A 24,208-nucleotide genomic window follows, 5' to 3' on the forward strand; every position below is an offset into this window, starting at 1 on the left:
TGCCAAAAGTAGCACTGTCTCTTGAATGCTGTGTAATAGAATAGTGTGCAGCGAAGGTTTGAATAGATGACCATGCTGCTGCTCTACAAATGTCCTTTATAGGGACTTGGGCCAGGAATGCTGCCGAAGACGCCTGTGTCCTTATGGAATGAGCTGTCAAAGCAGGGGCTGGCACTCCCGCCAAGTCATAATACTTCTGGATACACGATGTGATTCATGAAGAAATTCTTTGAGAAAAACAGGGAGACCTTTCATCCTATCTGCTATTGCTATCAAGAGCTGTGTTGTTTTCTTGAATGGTTTTGTCGTCTCATTATAGGAGGCCAAGGCCCACCTAATATCCAGAGAATGCAGCTTGCACTCCTGACTGTTGGCGTGTGGTTTTGGAAATAAGACCGGGAGGAATATGTCCTGGTTTCTATGGAATTGGGAAATCACCTTTGGAAGGAAGGCTGGGTGAGGACAAAGTTGAACCTTTTCCTTGAAGAAAATTGTGTAATGAGGCTCTGATATGAGAGCCTTGAGGTCAAACACCTTCCTGGTTGAAGTTATGGCCACCAGAAAAGCTACCTTCCAGGACAGATAGAGGAGCGAGCATGTTGCTAGGGACGTAAATGGCGGTCCCATCAACCTTGACAGCACGAGATTAAGGTCCCATTTGGGAATCGACTGACGCATATGAGGGTATAGCCTGTCTAGGCCCTTAAGAAAACGTCCGACCGTGGGGTTAGTAAAGACCAAATGGCCTGCAACCCATGGGTGAAAAGCCAGGTGGACCTTAACTGATGACACCAACAGACTCTGCTGCTTCAGCTGTAATAAATAGTCAAAAATAAAGGTTACAGAAGACAGAATAGGTGGGATGTCCTTCTGAGCCGCCCAAACCGAAAATCTCTTCCACTTAGTATAAGTGGCCCTCGTGGAAGGTTTTCTGCTGCCAAGGAGGACCTCTCTAACTGGTTTTGAGCATGCTAGTTCCAGAGGGTTCAGCCATTGAGCTTCCACGCAGTGAGGTGAGGAGACTCGAGGTTAGGGTACCAAAGGTTGCCATGGTCCTAGATGATCAGGTCCAGAACCAGAGGCAAAGTGACTGGGGTTTCCATTGAGAGGTTGAGAAGCACAGCATACCAGTGTTGACGTGGCCAGGCTGGGGCTATCAGAATCAGAGAGGATCCTTCCTTCCTGATCTTCAACAAAACCTAGTGAATGGGTGGGGAGGAGCTGACCTATCCATGGGATGAGAAATGCATCCATGATTGATCCCGAACTGGGATTCTGGAAAGAGCAGAACTGCAGGCACTTCCTGTTGAGCGTTGTTGCGAACAAGTCTATGTGGGGAACGCCCCACTGTTGGAAGATGTTGCTCACCACATCCAGGCAAACAGACCACTTGTGACTGAGTAAGGATCTGCTGAGGCTGTCCGCCAACTCGTTCTGAGCTCTGGGAAGGTAGGATGCCTCTAGGTGAATTGATCAAGTGAAGCAAGAGTCCCATAGTCTGAGGACTTCCTGGCACAGGGGAGAGGAGCCTGCTTCACGCTTTGTTTATATAAACATCGCTGTTGTATTGTCTGTCATGACCGATACACACTTGCCTTCCAGATGGACTTAGAAGGCCTGACAGACCAGGCATACCGCTCTCAGTTCTCTTACATTGATGTGGAAGTAAGAGTGCTGCATGAGACCAAAGACCTTGAATCCTGAGCTTCCCAACTCATCACCAAGGCACCCATCACAAGGCATGGTGAGGGGTGAGGTATGGAGAAAGGTTCTCCTGTGCATACCTTGCATGTTGTTGAGTCACCAATCTTGATCAATGAGGTGGGGGGAGTGAGACTACTTTGTCTATGTAGTCCTCAGCCAGATGGTACACTGAGGCTAGCCATGCCTTAAGTGGCCTAAGGCATTATCTCACATGCTGAACTACATATGTGCATGCCGCTATGTGCCCCAACAGCTGAGGGCAATTTTGAGCCATGGTGGTGGTTGGGAAGCACTTTAAATCCTCTATGTCGTCACATAGGGACAGGAAAGAAGATTCCGGGAGAAATGCCCTGGCCTGAACCAAGTCTAATCCCCTTCTGCCCCCAATTAATTCTGTCCTCTGAGTGGGCATGGGAGTTGATTTATGCTTGTTGCCCAAAAGCACCAGACTGTCGAATGTTGACCATATCAGGTTCAAATCTGCCTCCATCTGCCCCCTGGTGTATCCCTTGATTAGCCAGTCGTCGAGGTAAGGATAGCCTTGTACTTTCCACTTCCTGAGGAACGCGGCGACTACTACCATACACTTGGTAAATAAGTGAGGGGCTGCAGATAGGCCAAAGGATAGGATTGTGATCTGACTGACTACGAATTGGAGGAACTTCTTGTGATTTGTGAAGATGGCCATGTGGAAGTATGTGTCCTTCAAGTCGAGGGTGGTATACCAATCCCCCAGATCCAGAGAGGGAATAATGGAGGCCAAAGAGACCATGCGGAATCTCAGCTTCTTCATGAATTTGATGAGGTTTCACAAGTCGATGGGCTTGAGCCTGCCTCTGGCTTTCGGGATTAGGAAATATCGGGAATAAAATCTCTTGCCCCGTAGCACCTGAGGAACCTCCTCCACTGCTCCTATTCTTAGGAGAGCTTGTATCTCTTGTAGTAGAAGGTGCTCATGAGAGGGGCCTCGAAGAAGGACGTGGAGGGTGGGGTAGGAGGGAGGGAGGCAAAAAAATTGGCGCGAGTAACCCAGTTCCATCACGCGTTGTACCCAGTGGTCTGACATGATCTGGGCCCACACATGATAGAAATGGGATAGGTGATCCAAAAATAAAAGGGGTGGTGGATCTGAGTCTCTGATGCACTGTCCTCAGGTGCACCCTCAAAAGTTTTGTTTGGGACTGGAGGATTGTCTCGTGGGTCTGGGCCCTTGACTGGAGGAAGGCTGAAGAGGCCTCCTCCTGTAATTCCTGCTCCTCTTTCTATTATAGTCTTCCGTAGGCTGATTTTGAAAAAACAGAGGCAGGGGTTAAGGTTTGAAGTGCCTCCTTTGAGGTACCAGAGTGTGAAGGCTCTGGGACTCTGAAGTAGTCTGAGAGTCCTTAAGCCTGTGAAGTTTGGAATCCATCTGTTTAACGAACAGAGCTGATCCCTCAAAGCGGAGGTCTTGAATAGTGTGTTGGACCTCATGAGGGAGCCTGAGGCTTGTAGCCCGGAACTTCTTCCTATGGCTATGCCAGATGACATGGTATAGCTGCTGCGTCTGCCACATTGAGAGCTGCCTGGACTGAGGCCTTTGCCACAGCCTTACATTCATCTACTAGGGCTGGGAATTCCAGTTTGGAGTCTGGTGGTATTGGCTCTGTGAACTTGGACATGGACCCCCAAGAGTTAAAAGCATATCTGCTTAGGATCGCTTGCTAGTTCACAATGCAGAGTTGGAGCCTCCTGGTAGAGTAAACCTTTCTACCACAAAGGTCCAACTTCTTAGCGTCTTAGGCCTTTGACAGGGGGCTCTGATGACTCTGCCTCTCATGCTCATTAGTTCTGCCACAACAAGTGATCTCGGTGGAGGATGAGTGTAAAGGTACTCATGGTCCCTGGAGGGCACAAAAATACTTTCTCTCCACTCTCACTCCATGTGAGGCAAAGAGGCTGGAGTTTGCCATAGTGACTTTGTACATCGCGTATGGTTTTTATTAATGGCAAAGTGACTCTGGAGGAACCCACCGGGGCTAAAATGTCGACCATGGAGTCGGCATGCTCCAAAACCACTTCTATTTGGAGATGGATAAACAGCAGCTCTGACAGGCACCATGCCCTGCTCTTGCCCTTCAGCACCCAAGGGGTCCCACAGTACCAATTCCTTGTCCTCTGTGCTGGGCTCAATACCGAGTCGGGTGACACATGGTATTTCCACAACTGCATGAGTCGGCAGGGTTCTGCTCTTGGAAACAAGTGAGAGTGACCGTCCAGAGTGTGACCCCTGTGCCTGGAAGAATGTACATGGGGTCCAGAATGGACATTGGGCTGGCATCTGCCATTGGGGAGGGCAAGGCATAGACAGGGGTTGTGCAACCTCAACCCTGATGCCATCTGTCCTAACACTGTTGGCTCCTTCTTGAGCTGTACGACTCCACCTCACAGTCGGTGGTGTACTGTTCACTTCTAGGTGACCAGGGCAGTGCGGTGCCGGACAACGCGAGGGAGCAGTGCTGTGGGGAAGGCAATGATGGCATCATGGATGGCTTGCCACTAGATGGCACCAGGAGCTTTTCTGAACCTGGTGGTCTTGGGTCCTAGTCATGATCTCACCTAAGAGGGGGTATCGATGCCGTGCCCACTATGAACATTCTTGCAGCCTCAAAGGTCTCCAAAGTGGAGGGAAGCTGCAACTCCTCCTCACAGCTTTTCCTGGGTGGGGAGACAAAGGGTATCAGACTGGGGGAGGAAGTGGGACCTTGTCTCAGATTTTAAGTCCAGTTTGTAGAGTACAAAGGGCCTTGCTCCTAAAGTGCTTAAAAGTGGGGCTCCATTCCTGTGAACCTCAAGAAGTTTATGAGACAGCTGGTGAGATGGGATTTTAGCTGGCATGAATTTTGAAGATTAAGAAACCAGAAGGGGCATGAAGGGACCAGAGAGTCCCAACTTCTACTTTGCTTAGGAGCCAGAGTTAACGGTACCACACCCGAGGGTCTGGGACTGGAATGGCTTGATGTGGGTTGCACTCCGCTCAAGCCTTTACGCCCGTCCAGATATTTTCAGCATCGGCGAGCGTTCCTTCTGTCTTCTTTTGCTTTTTATGTGGAACCAGGGATTGGGAGCAGTGCCATGTCTCTCCACATGAAGTCTCCCTCGATGCCAGTGATGCATGCCTGTACCGAGTGTCTCTATGCAGATAGTCATTCCTCAGCACCATATCTCTTACAATGCTGGTGTGCTCCACACCAAAGCCGAAGTGATGGGTCTTGGCTTTGTCAGATTTTGCTCCAGGGGTCAGAGAGCTGCCTCCATTAGGATAAATTTAAGTCCCTGGCTTCTTTCCTTTTTGGTTCTGGGGCAGAAACCCCTGAAGATCTTGCAGTGATTCCTCCAAGGTATCTCTCCCAGACCCTTCAAACAGGTTGAATGTAGATTGTTTCTTGGCATACGTTTCTTACAGGCCCTGCACAGCTTAAAGCCAGGGGATCGAGGCATGCCCTGGCCCCTGGGACGGGGGAAAGAGGGGAAAAGGCCCTGATAAGCAGAATCCTAACCACTCTAATTAATCTATGAACTATTACTACTAATGCTAAATCTTATCTATTTACAGGTATGTATGAAAAAGTCCATTGGGGAAGAGCTTGCTGAGCAAGAGAAGACTAATGTTCCAGCAACCGTCACAGGCAGTAAGAAGGAACTGAAGAGGTGGGGGGTCGGCAGCGCCCTATATACAGTGCCATGAGGGCGAGACTCCAGAGGACACCTGAGACAACTCTATGGGTACCACTATTTTCTAAGATGAAATAATTATGGAGACATCCCATTAATACTGCCTTCAGCTCTGGTACAGTGAGCTCCAAGACTCTGAGGTACTGACTCCCTAGCTAATATATAACGTCTCACTGCACTGCTTAATCCATTTAGACAGTTGCTGAGCGGAAAAAGCTACAGAAAGTCTTACTAACTTCCTAAACACCTTAGATTTAGTCAAATAAAAACTGGAAGTACTCTTGACATGTAGGGTATGGAGTCTTGTTTCTCTTCTCTTTAGGATGCAGTTCTGGTTTTGGGAAGAATACTAGGACCTTACCTGAGCCTGCTACTGAATTTCCAATTTGCCACAGAAACAGGGTGGGTGGGGTGTGGCGTGGTAGGGAGTAGTAGGATGGGGGAGGAAGTGGGACCTTGTCTCAGATTTTAAGTCCAGTTTGTAGAGTACAAAGGGCCTTGCTCCTAAAGTGCTTAAAAGTGGGGCTCCATTCCTGTGAACCTCAAGAAGTTTATGAGACAGCTGGTGAGATGGGATTTTAGCTGGCATGAATTTTGAAGATTAAGAGACCAGAAGGGGCATGAAGGGACCAGAGAGTCCCAACTTCTACTTTGCTTAGGAGCTAAACATGGAAAACTTGTGCTGCTTAGATAGCAGACAGGGACTCAATTCTTCTGAACAATAGCAGTTACTATCCTATCTTTCCACCCATGTGCCCTAAGATGTGGGTGGGTCTCCTAATGACTCCCTGCCATCCTGGTTTGTGTGTGCTAAAAATAGCAGTGGACCAGACGTTGGGGAAAATGCTGTGTAAATCCAGGGTGCCCTAGGTCTAATGTGCTGAATCTACTTTGACTGCGGGCATGTCTACACTGCCAAAAACCCAAAACAAAAAACCAAACAAACCTGTGCCAGCAAGTCTTGGAGCCTAGGTCAACTGACTAGGGCTAAAAAATAGCAATGTAGACAGTCTCACGAGGGCTGCAGACTGGGCTGTCAGACCCTCCCACTTTGTTGGGTTTCTGCGCCCAGGCTCCAGCCCTGTAGTATGAGGCCTGTGAGATAGTAAGTTGTCACGGGCTTAGAGACTCACTGCCATGATTTTGTTTTAAAACAGTATAGACATACCCTAGGGCTAAAAAGTCTGAAAAATTTATTTTTGTGGATACTGAGAAATCCATAGCTGGAACATTCATTTTCTGGCACAGCTGTAAAGAAATCACCAAGTCCAAAGACTATCCTTTTACCCAGTTAATGCTACTCTAACCAATCCAACTAGAAACTGAGACAGTTAGCTTGATAACACAGTCCAGAATTGGCTCTACACATCATGCAACAAGTCAGACTCCTGCATCTCCCATGTAAACTACTCTTGCTTGATTATCACATCACAGATGCACCTGCGATAATCTTCACTGTTTCAGATTCCGACAGGTCAAAGACAATTTCTCTGGTCCCCAACACATTCAGAGGAAGAGGTGCCATTTGGGTATATTTTATTCCTACATCTTCCTCTTTCCAACACTTTTTCTCCCCTTAGGATACAATTCTTTTCTATTTTTAAGTTTCCATAATTCACAGTGATCTCAGATTGTGTTCTGCTATTTAGATAATTATTCTGATTATACACATTGATCACACAGGAGGAAGTAAAGAGGAAAAAAAGGTCTTGTGATTAAAGCATTGGACTGAGTCTCAGAAGATCTGGGATCAATTCCCAGCTCTGTCACAGACTTCCTGTGTGACCTCAGGCAAGTCACTTCCTCTGTATCTCAGTTCCCCACCTGTGAATCAAGGACATGACTATCTTCTCTCTCCTTTCCTCTGTCTGCCCTACCTACTTAGTGGTAAGCCCCTTTGGGGAAGGCACTGTCTCTTACTACTTGTCTGTACAGTGCCTAACACAATGGCGCGCTGATCTTCTTAGATTCTCTATACATCTGGTCAAGAGGAAAATCTAAAACAAAAAACAAAAGAAAACAAAAACCCAGACTGGAGAATACAATACTGGTAAGGGCTCAGTTATTCCTGGACGCAATAGGTGACAACTTTCTTCAAACTGTCACTGAACCAAAAAAAGGTGGTGCAATTTTAGACTTGGTTTTAAGGTATTAAGGCCAGCAGAAGGGTTGGTCATAGGAAATAACTTTGGATTGAGTGATCAGGAGTTGATTCAGTTTAAATTAAATGGAAGGATAATCAAAACCAGGTCAGTCCTCAACTATGATTTATTTTATTTCAAAAGTGCAGACACTGGGAAATATAAGGCATTAATTAAAGAAGTCAATTGGACTTAAGACCTCAAGTAAATTTTATATCACTCTCACTCCTTGTGGACAAAACAAGGCTCCCAATTTACCATTATGTGCCTGACTAGGAGGTGAGGAGAGATGCCCAGAGGCATGCTATTCTTTCTACCCTCAAGAGCCTCCAGGGGACTTCCAGTTGGTCTTCTTGGTCATGACTGGGGTTAAGAAGTGAGATTTGGAAAGAAGTTTGCAGAAGAGCCTGAGGGCAAGTGATCATCACAAGTTCCATAATTTCAGCAGCCATTAGCTCCTTTTGTGCCTGAGAAACTTGTATGAGATCCCTACTAAAAGTTACAGTACCATTCGGGCACAAGGCTGAAATTAACCTGCATGAGATCCCCAAAAGGTGAATCTATTTTAGGCATTCTGTTGAGATTGTAGTCTGTGCAGGAGATCTCAATGAAGATCCAAAGGGTTAAAGTATCGTGAACTGCAATTTGTCTAATTTCTAACTACAACACTTCTCTAAATTCCATGAACCTTAGCTATTAGTCTCACAGAACTTGCAAGGTATGTTAACTTTACCAACAATTATTGCATTTTTTCTGAAGTTACAAGCTCTGCCAGATGTAAATTCCATACACCTTAGTTGTTTCTGTCATGAAAATTACAAGCTCCATCAGCTCATAGGATTTTGATACACGAATGATTCAGAGAAAAACAGCAATGATTCATTGTGGTTAAGAGATCTGCTGGCAGTGTATACATGAAACTCATGAGAGTTACAAGCTCCACTGGGAAACCAGCAGAGTTTGTCACTTCTTTTAGCCCTGAAAGTGATAAAAATAAAACTCTCTGAGATTAACATCTGCCAGTTGACTGGTGCTGCCTGTAAGGTGTTTGAGCCCTGGAAGAAATGGTTCATAAATGTTACTAATTATTAGCTTCACTGGTTTGTGAGCATAAAAACAATGAGACCTAATACAGACAGCCATTAAAAATTCAGGGTTCTGTCATCTTGCCCACTGAGTTTATAAATTATGAGCCTAAAATGAACGGCTCAGAGAATATTTTAATTTACTAGAGATGATACTTATGAAGTTCAGCCTCATACAATACAGTGATTCCCATCATTAGGGCACGTAAATGAGGAAGGCACAAAAACTATAGCCTTATGCTGTTGCAAAGACATTCATATACATCTCCATAACCCAGCAGTTTACCATAGGATCTAACCCCTCCAGAGACGATCATCTATTTGACTCTGCCTGTTCCACACAACTGAACTATCTTATCTGCCACTTCTGTGTTTTCTTTCTACTCTAAGGCTATGCTGTAGGCAGGAAGTTGCTGTGACTAAAGTAGAATACCATATTCTCCTAAGGCCTTGCACACACCAGCTTCTGGAGGGGAAAGGGAGAATTAGAACCACTGTCCTCCAGAGAAAGCCTAACATTTCCAAAGTAGGGACACTTGAAATGATCTGAAAGGGACAGAACTTTTAAACCACACTAGAGAGTTTTTTAAATTCATAACAGATTATTTTTATGTACGGAGGGAAAAAAACATTTAGATTCACTCTGGCATTGCCACTATTGTAGAAGTTACAAAAACTGAAAAGGCAGTAACAGGGAACAGATATGTGAATAAGCTGAAAAACTTTGACTGCCTCCATCTATTGGCAGGAAAACATCCATCAATCTTTTTAGTACAGGGAATACTCAATTGCCCTTAGTTGTCTTGTTATTAATGCCCTGCATAAAGAACATGGAGAGAATCAACAGCATAAAATGCTGCACATTGTCAGGTTCATTACAATTTCTAGGATTGAAATAAAAGAAGTATACTCTTATTGTTACTGAGGAAAGTGAAGGGAAAGAATTATGGTTTATCCCATACAATGAACCCAGACTTCTCTAAAAGAAATGAGAAATGATCGCTTACAATTAAAATTTCCTCTAATTCATAACCTGGACTTGTCTGTAGATAGAGACTGATTCTGAGTTATTTCATCCTATTTACTTTTTAATTCAGAATTTCCACTCCTTGTTTCCAAAAAGAATTAGTATGTTAAATGACATCTAGAAAGGAATTAGTAGCACAAAATAGTATTTTTTAAAATCGAATTAAAGGTAAAAAATTAAATTATGTTTTTAATACAATTTTAGTTTTAAAATAACACAATGAACTCTTCACTCTCCATTACCTACAGACAGCTCTTTGGGGAACTCTTACATAAAATGTGCTAGGATTGCTGTATTAGAGAAAATAGAGGAGAAGAACCTAATAGGTGTCAAAAATCTACATCAGCTCCTACCAGCAACCCTCGCTCTCTATGGAGGTAAAATGTTGCAAAAGGGGAGAAAAATATTATTGTGTGTGAGGAGACAAAGATTTGCATAAATGAACAGTTAAATATACTGTAGTTAATGTATTAAATGGCAAGCAGGAGTCCTTAAGGATATGTCTATATTGCAATTAAGACACCTGAGGCAGGCCTGTACCCGCTGACTTTGGCTAAGGGGCTGTTTAATTGCGCCGTAGATGTTTGGGCTTGGGCTGCTGCCCAAACTCTGGACCCTCCCATCTCACAGGGTCCCAGAGCTCAGGCAGCAGCCCAAGCCCAAACATCTAAGCTGCAGTTAAACAGCCCCTCAGTCCGAGCCCTATGAGCCTGAGTCAGCTGGAAAAGGCCAGCCAAGGTGTCTAATTGTAGTGTAAACACACCCTGAGACTAAAAAAAAAAAGAGCTCTCACAAGAAATGTACAGAAAACGGCCCAAGTATTTATACACAGATAAAGGAGGTTCTCCCTTTTAAAGCCATTCAATTCTCCCAGAAGGCCAGATATGAGCACTAAATGCTCATTTCTTACCTGTGTTCCCATCCCCACTCTCCATTGGTGGTTTACTGGTTTCTGATGGATTGTTCATTCTTGAGTCTGCATTAAAAGAGAGGTAAAGAGATATAAAGTAATAGAGTGGAAAATCCTGATGCCATCTAAGTATAAAATATTACAAGCCTGGATGGTGTATATCTCATACAAAATGATGATGATCACGGGTGGGATCACAGACATGTAGGGCTGGAAGAGACTTCAAGAACTCATCTAGTCTATATCCCCATGCTGAGGCAGAACCCAAGAGATGTAATGGTAAGTCTTCCAATCAAGGACTGCGCCATGGTTTTAAAAAGATAAACCTCAGCCGCCACATATACAAAACAAGAAAGTGTTAAGAGAACAACAGAAAGGACTTGGCAGGGCAAGGGTGCACAATACTGTGAAACAACTATAGAAGCAAAGGCCTGGTGAAAAAAGCAGCCATTTAAAGACTCAAAAATACTGGTTTATGCTATGTCTAAATATATTTTGTTGTTAATAAATAAGGAAATTCAGTCACTACAAGGAGAAATATCATTTATCTAGTTCTGCTTTTTACTTGACAGGAATGTCATCAGTGTTAAATTATTTTTTATGATCTTCCTCCAGTTTCCCTGTGGGTCTGTCTCAAAGTGCGTTCTCTTTATTTTCAAGTTTCAGTTTAATACGGTTAGGCTTGGCAGAATTTGATTTTTATTTTTTTAAATAACTAATGGATAACAGAGGTTTTTGATAAAAATAAAAAAGCTTTATTAATTTAAATTTTCACAGTTGCAGGATACTATTGGGGGGCTTAAGAAGGGGTCAGACAATTATTTAATGATAGTAGATATTGAGGTTCACAAAGTTAAAGCTTTATAACCACTAAAGCACAATTTGTCAACATCATATATAAAAATATAAAAAGTAAATATCCTTAAGTATCCTCAAATCAAACTCAAATAAATTCTCAAGCAGCTTTTTTCTTACTTTCTTACAAATCTATAAATTTCAATTACTATCGACAGAAATATTTTTTCCATCAGTTTGTGTATGTGTGGTGAAATCTACATTTACCAATATTTATCAGTAAAAATCTGATCCTTTGAAATCTAAATATGGTGAAGGCAGAAAGCCTTCCCAGGTGGCAGGTATAGAATACAGTTTCTTCAAGTACTTAACAGCTGCTCACACTATCAACTCCAACTCACAGCCTTCTCATTTCTTGCTTCTAACCTCAGCATCTCACATTTTAGACACAAGACAAAACATGACAGACTATGTCAAGTGGTTAAATGAAATAATTTGTACAGAGAAAAACAGGCAAATCCTTAAACAGATCCTCCATCCTCAATTAGCTCAAAATAAATCTTTTGATTCAGGGTGTTCTTTTGATGGGTGTTTAAGAGGGTTGCTTCTGTAATGGGTTTTCATTAAAGCAGTGGTTTCAAACTATGATCCACTGATCAATGGTCTGTAGAGGGCTGGCCATTGCCACTAGCTGCTCTACCTTGCTCCAGTTGCTTCTACAGGTGTACAGGTTCTTTGTTGCCTCGTGGCCTATAAAAGCAGCTGGAAATAATGAAAAGAAGCCAGCCTATCTGTTTCTATAAGAAGAAGTCACCCTCAGATATCACAGCTACCATTGACACTGAAAACGCCAGTCAGCAACAGGAAAGGCATACCCAGAGGAGCAGGAGAAAGAATGGGCAGAGCTGGGCAGCATATCCAGCTGTGTGAGTAAGAAGGGAACCAAGCCATAGGAAAGCTTGTGTGGGAAGAAAGGAAAACAAGCAGACCAGGCAGCAGAAAAGCATATGTAGGGTTGAAGGGGAGAGACAGGAAGGAGGAAGTTAAGTGAAGAGCAAAAACAAACAGTGAGTGAGTAGTTTTTTGGGTTTGTTTTTTTTAAGTCAGAAGTATTTTTAGCTGAATTAATGACATCAATAACTTTCCTGATGTAACTTTTCCATGTAAATAATTGTTGTAGTTAACCTAGGTAAGGCTTGAAAAATCCAGTCACCTATAACAAATAGGAACCTTTCCCAAGTGAGGGGCATTGGCTTCTACAGAATCTCAATTTTTGTTTTTTGGGGGTTTTTTTTGGTGGGCGGAGGGAGACGGGGGACATAAATTCTAGTCTTTATGGTTGATCTTAAACCTTTCAAATGTGAGCCAAGTATAATGGATGCAGTCATGTCTGCCTGAGCTGGTCAACACACATCCAGTGCCAGTGTTACTGGAGATGGTGGGAGGTGGCACTGCCTCAGAGTGGCCAGGAGAGGCTCGGCTCCCACTGTCAGGAAGAGTAGGGAGCACTGGTGTGAATGTGTCTTGCACCATCTCCATCTCCTGAAACAGGAATATATCAGTCCAGCTTTTGATGCAATGGGTATGAGGAGAGAGAACACTCCAGCAGAGGGCTCTTAGTCAACTATCCCAGTAGAAAGCTCTATGGATGTGGATGGAGAGCTCCTTCTAGCTCCTCCCTCTTTCTTCCCCGCACAGCCATCAAATTGGTGAAGTATGGTCAACAACACCTCCATCCCAATAAAAGAGCCCTCTGCTAGGTGGCCGGCAGAGGTTCTACTGCCACTGGTCTACAAATTGGTTGGGATCTGGCTCCTTCAGGCTATAACTCCCCTTGGTGTGCTGGTGTCAGTTTCTGGAAGAGGGAAACCTCTATTCACTGACACTATAGCAAAGAGCTGTTGGTATGGTCCACCCCTAGCAGATAGGTCTGTGTGTAGGACCAGCATATATGGATTTACTTGGACAGGGCACTATCCAGCACTAAATTTGTTGAGTAAAAGCATGGGAAATGGCAATTAGCATTAATTGTAGGCTCTGATTTTAGCCAGCAGGAGACCGGAGTCTTTGATCCAAGTAATGCTGAATGGTTGACCTCTAGGAGACTAAACAAGAGGACTTGGGATACCAGTGTATTTCAACCTCATGGCAGCCTGGTGTTAGTAGGTATTGGGTAAGTTTTCAAGTCCTGGATACAGGGAATGTTATGAGTTCATAAATGGGAAAGATGTTGGTCAGCATGATCACAAGTGGATGAGGCAGAAGTCATAAGATCATCTCTCTGTTAAGCTGTGGTCCACACTATGAAAAAGATTGTGCCCCTTCATTACTACTTCATCAGCCTGAACAAAACCTTGGGGTGTGTGTGGAGGGTGATTATTCTGTGTTTATTTTGCACATAAAAGGTCAAGAACTCCAGTGGGTCCATTGTAAATAGCACCACATGTAAATAGCAACTGAAGCACAATACTGCTATTAGCACAATACATATTTATCTGTAGGGCACAAAGACCTACAATAATGTACTTGATTTGTAGATACTCGAAAAAATTTCCTTTGCAATTAAAAAATAAGGATGCTAACATCTTCCTTCCCTCTCAACTTCCCCCCTTCTTTATACCTTTCTTGAGTTTTAAATAAAAGCCCTGGGGTGCAAATTTCTGTCAATATCATCTAAAAACTTAAACTTCAAGCATAGAAGGAAGGATCGAAAACTGCAGGTGCATGACTGAAATCAAACTTGGAGCTTTTACATTCATCTTGGTACTCTGACAGCAGAGCTTGAGTGTAACACAAGGAACTACTGTGCCAGGCTTTCACTGCCCCTCTGATATTTCAAAAGGTATTCAGAAAAACTAAAAAGCAGAGGGTGCACCAGACTGGAGTGTTAGCTAAATTGGAAATTAAGCAATATGTACATGTAAAATCATCTTAATACAGAATGTCACATGCTGTTTCCCCTCACACCCATTCAAGGGAAACTGCCCCAATACTCCATCAGAACCAGCATAAATAACTCCCTGGCAAACAGTTGAGAGGAATTCCTCAATGCCAGCAAAACACCAAATGGGTCACTTGTAAGTCTGAGTGAGTGATTCATTTGTAACTGCTGCATATCTGGAAATGTGCATGTTCAGACGTCTGCTTAAAAACATCAGACTACGGTCCAGTTATACCTTTTATTATAGAACCAAAAAGGAAATACTCAGACTCAATGTGTGGAATTCAGAGCTCCGAAAATAAAACATTGTCTATTGCAAAACAACAAGCAATTATTATAAATAACTTAAAATATAGAAAAGTGATGAAATATGAGTACAAGACAGACTGCTAAGGGATTATCCAGGTACCTTAAGCATAGCTTATATTGGTATCAATGGCAACAACTGTGAACTCCACCCTATTTTCCATTATACAAGAAGAAACCTTGCTATTATGTCAAAAACCACACACTACCGGCTATGGTAAGAGTTCATACAAGTAAGTGGTTTGAAATTGGAACTGTTTTGTTTTTAAAAATATATATATAAAAAAAGTAAGAACACATGGATCTGCAATTCAAGTTCTTCGTCTCGATGTCTGTCAGAATCCAAATGCTTCACAGAATAAAATCCCTAAAGCAAAAAATGTCACCCAAACCCAAGAGCAAATCTATTTTTCCAATGCAAAGAAGTACAATTCTCCTGACCAGGGGGAAAAAAGAAAAAAAGGAATAGCAGGGAGGCACTTACTCACTGAAGCTCAATGGTGAGCTCCAGCTTTAAAATGTCGTCTGCAGTCCCTGCATATATGACTAAGCCTCTATGCATAGTCAACCTCACACCCTCTACTTCCATATTAAATGCTTATAAGAGCAGAGCTGGTACCCACCTAGAACGTAGTCACTGCAGTCCAACATTGCTGTGAAATCCTCTACGGTTCAGATAGTCCAAGGAACGGGGAAAAAAAGGGGGGGAAGACTATTTCTAACAAATTTATGTTACTGCTCTCAACAGAACAAGAAAAGGAGTTGGGGTGAGGGGGAGAAATACAACTTCAGGTACACCATAGCAATCTTCAACTGAACAGGGACACTTCAGTTGCTCTGTGGAGTTTCAGTCTCTCCTACTAGCTGTGTCTGACATTGTCAAGGCGACTGAAGCGTGAAAAGTTCCCCTTTTTGTAATAAAATAGAAACAAAGATTGCAGCTGGCAGTTTCCATAATGAAGCTTAATCAGTATGCGCCTGATTAGGGCCTTATGCAAATCTCCCCTCGTTAGCACAGCAGCCAGCACTTTGAAGTCCATGAACAATTCATTTGCAGAGTACACTGAAAGCGTTCCCTGCATAATTTAAATCATGGTATAAATATTTATCAGCTCATTTGCATATTAATTGGCAGTGCATGAAGGGAAAAATTATCTCCCAAGTGCCAGCATAATAATTAGGGAACAAAATGAAATTTCTTCCAATAGGTTGGCGTCTCAGACCTAACTCAAGCACAGTACTAGTGGAGCAGGGAGGGGAAAGAGTTCTGTTAAAATGCCACTGAAATGACATGTACAAATTAGAAACAACTCTACAGATTTAAGCACCTTTAATCTTATTCCTGCTGGCAACAATAACTTCAGTAATAAAGGGGATTTGGAAAAAGCTTTCTACACCATCCAAATAATCCAAGAAAACAATTAGCAAGGTAGGAACTCAACACAGAGCTGTCAGCCTGGTGTTTGCACATCCATGTGGAGTTTTCCAAATGTTAACATGAACTGTCACAAGATGGTCCCACTCAAAACCTGAGGGCAACATTAGGGGCAAGGAAGCAGCACAATTATTTTTAAACAGTCAAAAAAGCCTCATGATTCATTATCTGCTAATCCCTTTGCAATGCTAGATTAAAAGCAGTGTATATGTCAAGTATTGTGTAACATTTGACACCCACTAATCTATCCCAAGTGAAGTTGCAAATAGATATATTTTTATACTTTCAAATGATTTCCAAGTAAAAACTACTAATCCATTCTACACACATAAACTGAGAGCAAAATAAGGCTTACTCTGGAGCTCAGATTCTAGGAGGTGGATACTTATTCAGGGTTGTGGTTCTTGGACCGCCAGTGATTGGCGGAATCTTGCCTGGCAGTCCACAGAATTAAATGTTTTGAGACCCAAGCAAAGAGGGAGTGGAGACTGGAAGTGGTCATGGTCCATGAAAGATATTTCTTACAAAGTGGTCCACAGAATGAACGTACAGAGAACCACAACTTTAGACCACATCTATTAAATAAAATCTCTGATATAAAACACAAAATCCAATTTCCAAGACAGCAAGAGCAAGGTATGTCTCTATGGATCAAGTGGTTAAATGCATAGGCTGGATGTGAACACTCAGCAGCTCATTTTCTATTCAGGAATAGATGAAGCAATGACCAATACTAGATGAATGCAGTGATGGCCACTTTCAGATACAAATTTATATGAATTTGTAGCGGAAAAGGTAGTTCTTTAATTGGTTGCTCTTCTCTTTCCTTTATGAAGTAAAATTCAAATCCCACCCCTCCACACCAAAGAGAAATTTTTCTTGCCAGTCCTGTGCTAATGACTCAAATTTATTTCCACTCTGGACTCTCCCTCTGTTCAGGCTCTCTTCTCTGCCTAACTCTCAGGGTATGCCCATGCCACAGATTCACAAGGGACAGCATCCCTGCTACAAACTAACAGTCAAGTGTTGAATAGGTTACTGTAATGTTTGTGTCCACAGTGGTGATCTACTTGCTCCTATGTGACGCTAAGACTTCTGGGGGCAAACCCCATGGTTCAGAAAGTTTCAAAGTAAACGGTGCTATTCTCTGAATGTTTTTGCAATAAGTATTGTGGAAGAACTATCCATCTGGGGATCCTGGGCAGAAATGGCATGGCACCAGTAACTCATTAAAGAAAGCCATTTCTGGTGTCGACCAGTCTATGGCCAGTCACCAGCACAGTGAGATTGCTCTTTTTGGGACCATTCTCAAAGAATGGCGCTCTGTATCAGAGACGGATGAGTTCAGGAGCTGATATTAGAAGCTGCATATGAAAGGGGGAATAAATGCTGAGCAGGCATATATGCAATAAACGGCAACTCCTAGTCAGGAAACGGAAGACACATGGGTGGGGTGCCTGGCATATTGTGGGAAGGCATTAGGATTAGTGCCCCTAGGTTGGTGTGTCACAGACTAGCCTGTGTCCATGCCACACACGTTATATTGGCAGTTGACAAGGGAGGCTCAGTCAAGGTCTGCTCCATATTCTCGGTTGTGTCAGCCAACTTGCATTACTATCATCACACACAAAGGGTTTGTGTGTGAGTACAAGGGGTCAAGATAACACAATATACTTCTCTCAAATATTGTTAACTTACTAGTGAAGACAAGACCTCAGTTATCTCCTCCTCAAACTAAACATGTCAAAAACAGAACTCTTCTTTCCTTCTAAATTATCTCAACTGAACCTCTCCATTCTCCAGTGATAATTTTGTTACCTTGCCTTTTCACACACCATCTTAGTCAAAAATAGCAAGAATCAGTTGCCTTTTGCTACTGAAACCTTCTGTTTACTAGCACTTGGGGGAGAGGGCTGAAGTCCTGGGTGTTATGATATTTGGGGTGAGGTACTGCAGATTTCCTGATGCTCTGAGTTGTGAACAGGCATCTTTTTTTTTTTTTTTTTTGTATTTAGATCTAAATAAAATTACCCTTTCCAAATCCTGTCACTCTTTCCTCTAAAGTTATGTCTACATTAAGTTACACCACTTTTCCTAGCATAATAAATCATTTCCAATATGTCATCACTGCAAAGACTGGTTCTCTCACCTGGACAACTGTAACCTTCTCCCATTTCACTTCACAGCACAAAACAAATCAGGACTTTCCTGGTTAATCCTTCCCCCTACCCTGTCTCGCCATCTGTTATGCCTAATTTAGACTGTAAATTCCTTAGGGCAGAGACCACATGATGTCTGTAAAGCAATACATTCCTCAATGGCACTGTATAAATAATACAAAACAAACAAGATAGTTATAAAGTAGAAAAAAAAGCATTAAACACACCTTGTGTTCAATGGCTTCTTCATTCTTATGGTGAAAAAAATCCAACACTCACTAGGCAGAATTAGAGGCAAAGTTATTATCAAAGGTCTCCCATCCCACATGCATTTATGGGGAAAAAAGAATCTTCATTTTTATACATACAAGTTTTGATCTATCAGTAAAATGTCACTTATTACATGCCCTAGGAAGTTCTACTGTTAGGCATCTCTATTTGACAAGTGTGACCTTTACAAACATCCTAGGCACACTTTCTGCCACAATACTGAAAGATTAGTCTTGAGGACAGAAATACATTAGTCTCGCTCCTGAGCAGGGTACTGTGAATCCTACTTTGAAATGGTGCATGGTATTAACCATAACACATCAGCATACTTCAAGAGTAATATGTTGAATCCAGCACTAGGCTCTAAATCACATCAGAATACAAAAAAAGCTACATTTTGAGGCCTCAAACTTCCATTCCTTAAATTAAGTGATGAGATTTCCTGTTACTTTTTAAAAATATATTGTAAACAAAAAACACTTGAGCAAAACAAACCATTATTTAAGTTAGTTCAATCCCCAGAGTAATCAACGACCAACAATAATCTCTTCATAATTAAGATTACAATTAGTAATTCTAACTTCTAATTTCAGCTCCAACCCTTTCTTTTGGCTAGCAAAACTGGTTTGATCTAAAAATTGTTAAGCCCTGGTCTACACCTAAAACTGAGCCGATCTGGCTACACTGCTCAGGGGCATGAAAATTTCACACCACGAGACACAGTTAAAGTAGACCTAAGCTCTGGTGTCAACAACACTAGGAATTCTTCCATCAACCTAGCTACCGCCTCTTCAGGGGTGGATTACTTACATTGACAGAAAAGCCCCTTCCATCGCTATAGCAAATGTCTACACGATGGTGTTACAGAGGTATAACGGCAGTACTGTAACACCTGTAGTATAGACAGCCCTAAGGGCTAGTCTACACTTAAAACTTAGAGCAGCACAGCTGTATCAGTACAGCTGTGCCACTGTAAGAGCACTTGTGTAGCCGCATTATATTGACGGCAGAGAGCTCTCCTGCCAATATAATAAAACCATCTAAACAAGCTACAGTAACTATGTCGGTGGGAGAGCGTCTCTCGCCAATATAGCGCTATCCACAGAAGAGCTTATGCTGGCAAAACTTATGTTGCTCAGGGATATGTTTTTTTCACACCCCTGAGCGACAAATGTTTTGCCAGCATAAGTGCTAGTGTAGATAAGCCTTAAGTTTACTCTAAACTAAAGAGCTAAAGACTGAAGAGCAGTTTTCTGCAGAAGTCAAATAAAATGATCTGTTAGAGTTACAGGTCAAACTTGCTATGATTTAAAATTTGTAATTTGTGTCTAATTTTTCTATCACCTTGATTAGCTCAAACACAACTCACTTCAAACTTTCCATGTAGTTAAATATCCTTCAAAATTCATGCACATACCACATTTCAAGAAAATTAAGAAAAGTAAGGATATCTATATTAGAAAGTTGTACTGCTTTAACTATACCTGTACAGTACAACTGCTAACCAACATGGTCACAGTTATCGTTATAACGGTGCTTAACACGACTACAGTTATTCTTGTATAGGAAGGGGGGAAATACATTAGTATAGTTGCATCTACACTAGGGTTTGTACTGGTTTAACTGTAATCAGTAAAAACAAAAACAAAAACAAAACAAAAATCACACCCCTAACCGACAGTTGTCAGTACAACTTGCATGTGTAAACCAGGGCTAAGAGCAGGTCTACACTACAAAGTTTTGTCAGTATAGTTGTCTGCCTGTTGGGGTGTGAAAAAACCACATCCTCTTGCCACCTAGCTATGCCAGCAAAACCCACTGTTGTAAATAACTGCATCGGTGCAGCTGCGCTGCCATAAGCTCTCTAGTGTAGCCTCTCTAAACCAAAGGGAGAGAGCTTGCCTGTTGGCTTAATTACTTCAGCCCCTGCAAGCGGTGATAGCTCTGTTGGTGGGAGAAGCTCTGCATCAGTGCTTCAGCTGGGCATGAATTATATCGCTTAGGGGGGGTGGCTAATTCACACCCTTGAGTATCAGAACTTACGTCGACTTAAGTGTAGCCATAGCTAAAGAACCAGATTTCCAGAACAAGCTTAGCAAATTCAAAGTACTGTCAACGTCAAGCATTCAAAAATAATGAGTCCAGTTGAAAAGTCATGAGACTGGCTTAAAAATCTTGACATTTTATAAAATAATAAATATTGGATTCTTTTTATTTTTACCTTCTGATTTCTGGGAGTTTCAGTTATACTCATATCACATTTCAAGCTTTTCTCCACAACTATGGTGGCTAGAAATTTACCTATTTTTTTAAAATGAGAACTGAAATTCTTATGTAATCACTGACTCTAGGAACTGAGACATTAAGAAAAAACACCGAATACTACAATGGTCAATAACAACACTGGGTTTGTTTTGTTTATCTAGAACTGTATATTTTCACAGTAGCACCCAACCTTTTTCTGCATGAAGAAAGTTGGTCAAGCTGAGTTTTAAGGTAAAAAATTACATGAATATGGAATCACTCAACCAGCAGCTTCATACTTGAAGATTGTAACAAGGTTTCTATGATTAAACCCTATATTCACTCCCCTTGTAAATGTGCACACAAGCGTATTTTTGTGGTTACTCTAAAGGTGTACAACATTTTTTCTAAAAAAATTTGAAGACAAAATTGCGAATGGTTAGCGCAATGGTGGGACGTACCTCAGGGCAACTTAGAGGAATATTCGGGGTGGGGCCCGGGCCAGCCCCCAAGGGGAAAAGGGATGAAGCGCCACCCAGCCCTAGCCCCAGGTTCAGCCCCGGCCCCAGCTCCTGGCCATAGCTGTGGCTGCAGCTCCAGTCTCGGTTCCCAGCCACGACCCTGGACCCTGACTTGAAGTCATGACTGCAGCTCCTGGGGATGGGGAGGAAGGGGAGCGTGGATAGATTCCATTATGGATAAGAGGGGAAGGCATGACATAAAAAGTTTAAGGTCCACTGGGTTAGAGACATCTTTTTTAAATTTTATTCCAATGTGTGTTTGGGTCCCTCTTCCCCTTAAAACTACTTGCTTGTGAAACTTGAATTCTACATACAGTCAAATATCACTAAAATCTAAGACGTAGATATATACAAATAATTTTAAAAACCTATTCAATAAAATCTGCTTTATTGTTTGATTACATTTCAGAAGGTTTGCATGGCCTGATTTGATGCATTATGAAAGTCCATGCTGTCCAAATATATGCAGAGGAGGAATGGGAAACTTGCAGATTGCTCCTAAGATCCTTGCAATAGAGTACAGCAGGGGAGAACTGAGAACCTGGAGCATATGTGGAACTTCAAAATTTAGCAGGGCAAGGAAAGCCAGAGTAGCCAAAGAGCCTTCAAAGGGCAGCTCTGTAGAATAGCAGTAACTGGAGGGAAAGGGGGTGGGGGAAGAGAGTAAGAAGCCCTGAAAGCTCATGATCTCTGCAGGGAAGCAAAAGCTACGAGCAGGCATGGAACCCTGATGAGCTCCCAAGTACTAAACTCCAGGGAATTAGGGACACAGTGGAGTTCCTGAACTCTGGTGGCCCCATTAAATAACAAACAAGGAAATTAACAAAAATACTAAAATGTACAGCATGCATACCAATTAATATTGTTATGAAACAAAATATGGAAATCAATAGTTTATTTCAATTTGTTTGACACTGTCTATGCCAGGCTCTAGTTAAATGTTTAACTACAGTCACAGTTTATACTTTCACACTGCTGAAATAAATTTACTTGCATAAAAATATCACCTTACATAGTCCCAAAAAACATCTTTAAGCTTTGCCCCCACTTAACTGTCCGCTATCTAACAGGGATAAGATCTCAACATTTTAGAGACATTTTTGAAACAGTCAGTTAATGAAAACAATACACAGACATATGGATTTGCTTCTTCACTCTATGATAAAATAGTAATTTATTAGCCTGATTTGATGAACAGGGTATCCACAAAGGATGGACTAGTTCAGTTTGTTACTCAATATCCATGCATTTCAGCCCAATACTTATCCCAGTCTCCATACCTGACATTGAACAAATCACAGTTCATTCTTTAAATACATAAATCAAAGTCACAGATGTAGTTTTATTACATATCCTGGAGGAACTCTGAGAAAATGTCAAGATAAGCAGAACCAAGATATAATATTAACTGGATCTATATACTGAGTGATGAATGGAAATAGCATGTCTCCCACTAGCTGTGAAGGGTTACTGTGAAGTTGCATTACTAACTGGCATAACCAATGCTTAGCAAAAATTGCACCTGCTCTCCCCTCCTTAGGACTTCTCTCGTCTTCAGCCCTGGAGCAGAATACTGTTTTTCTGAATTCGGTGCTCAAGTGACAAGTATTAATATCTAAGGGATATCTACAATGAGGGGGCACCATTATACTGTTTCTGAAGCCTAAATTACATGGTCTCTGAAGTAAAAAAAAGAATGAATCTCTGATAAACTTCTACTTGTCACAAGTTAAATAAAAAAGCCTGACAGATGCAGTCCTTGAAAAGAAAGAGGCCAAGTTATCCACACTGTAGATGCTGATCCAGTTCTTCAAGTACTAGGCTTGGCAAAATCTTATTTTTATAATGGATAAAAATGGTTATTACTATTCTGTAACTGTTCAAGATGAGTTGCAAATGTCCATTCCACTACAGGTATGTGCGCGCCCAGTGCACCAAAGCTGGAGATGTTTTTGTCTTAGCCGTGCATGTGCCTTAGCATATTTGTACTAGTGACTAATGGTATAAAGGGTGCAGCTGACCCACTCAATTTCTCTATACAAGATAGACTCCTCTACAGAGAGGGAGGCAGGTGGGTCATGGAGTGTACATATGCAACACATCTTGAAGAAGAACAGTTACAGAAACAGGTTGTTTTTTTGTTCAAGTGATTGCACATGTCCATTCCACTTCAGGTCACTCACAGGCAGTTCAGACTGGAGGAGAATTTCAGAGTCTACCCGAAAAACAAATGAAGAACTACTCACCCAAATCTGACAACATCCCTGGATTGTTAAGACATAGCATAGTGTGTGGTGAAAGTATGCACCAATGAACATTTTGTAGCTTTACAAATGTCTCATCAGTACCTGAGCCAGAAAAGCAGTGGAAGCTGCTTGGACTCTTCCAGAGTGAGATACCTCCCCTGCTTTGTGGAGGCACCCTGGCATTGTCATAATATAGGATTATATGGGATGAAAATCATAATGAAACTTGGATGCCTTTCATTCTGTCCACACTGAAATCAACAGCTAGGTAAACCTTCTGAAAGACCTTCTTCTGCCTAAGTAAAACACTTGCTTCCTTCCAACATCCAAAGCATGAAGCCTCTTCATGAGGTAAAGGGATGGTAAGTATCTGGTTGGATTAAGGGGGAACCCCAAGACAACTTTACCAAGGAATTTTGGATGAGGATTTACAAATACTTTGTCATTACAAAAAATATGTTTGTAAGGAGGGTCAGCAATCCGGGCACATAACTAACTCCTCTTCCTCCTCCTGGAGGTAACAGCCAAGAATGTCACCTTCATAGACTGATGTTACAAAGAAGCAGCAGCCATTGGCTCAAGAAACAGACTCATCAGAGCAGCTGGTACCAAATTCAAATGCCATGAAGAAGTGGGATCCACTATATCTGATACTGTCTGTCCAAACGGTTTAAAAATCTGATGGACATAGGGTCAGTAACACCGATCTGCCT

The 24,208-nt window shown here is 42.1% G+C and overlaps 1 protein-coding gene across 3 annotated transcripts in view; it reads right to left on the bottom strand.

The window, feature by feature from the left end:
• POU2F1 (POU class 2 homeobox 1) overlaps window positions 1–24,208 on the bottom strand; it is a 186,410-nt gene that overhangs the window by 89,166 nt on the left and 73,036 nt on the right. For all 3 annotated transcript variants that reach the window (XM_067546284.1, XM_067546285.1, XM_067546283.1), the window contains exon 2: window positions 10,579–10,644. In XM_067546284.1, the coding sequence (XP_067402385.1) occupies window positions 10,579–10,636 (58 nt within the window). In that variant the 5' untranslated portion in view covers window positions 10,637–10,644. The remainder of the gene's footprint in view (window positions 1–10,578; window positions 10,645–24,208) is intronic.

Source organism: Emydura macquarii, unplaced genomic scaffold (genome assembly GCF_026122565.2).
Source record: "Emydura macquarii macquarii isolate MOO-44397 ecotype Brisbane River unplaced genomic scaffold, CSIRO-AGI_Emac_v2 contig_1119, whole genome shotgun sequence".
Lineage (NCBI taxonomy): Eukaryota > Metazoa > Chordata > Testudines > Chelidae > Emydura > Emydura macquarii.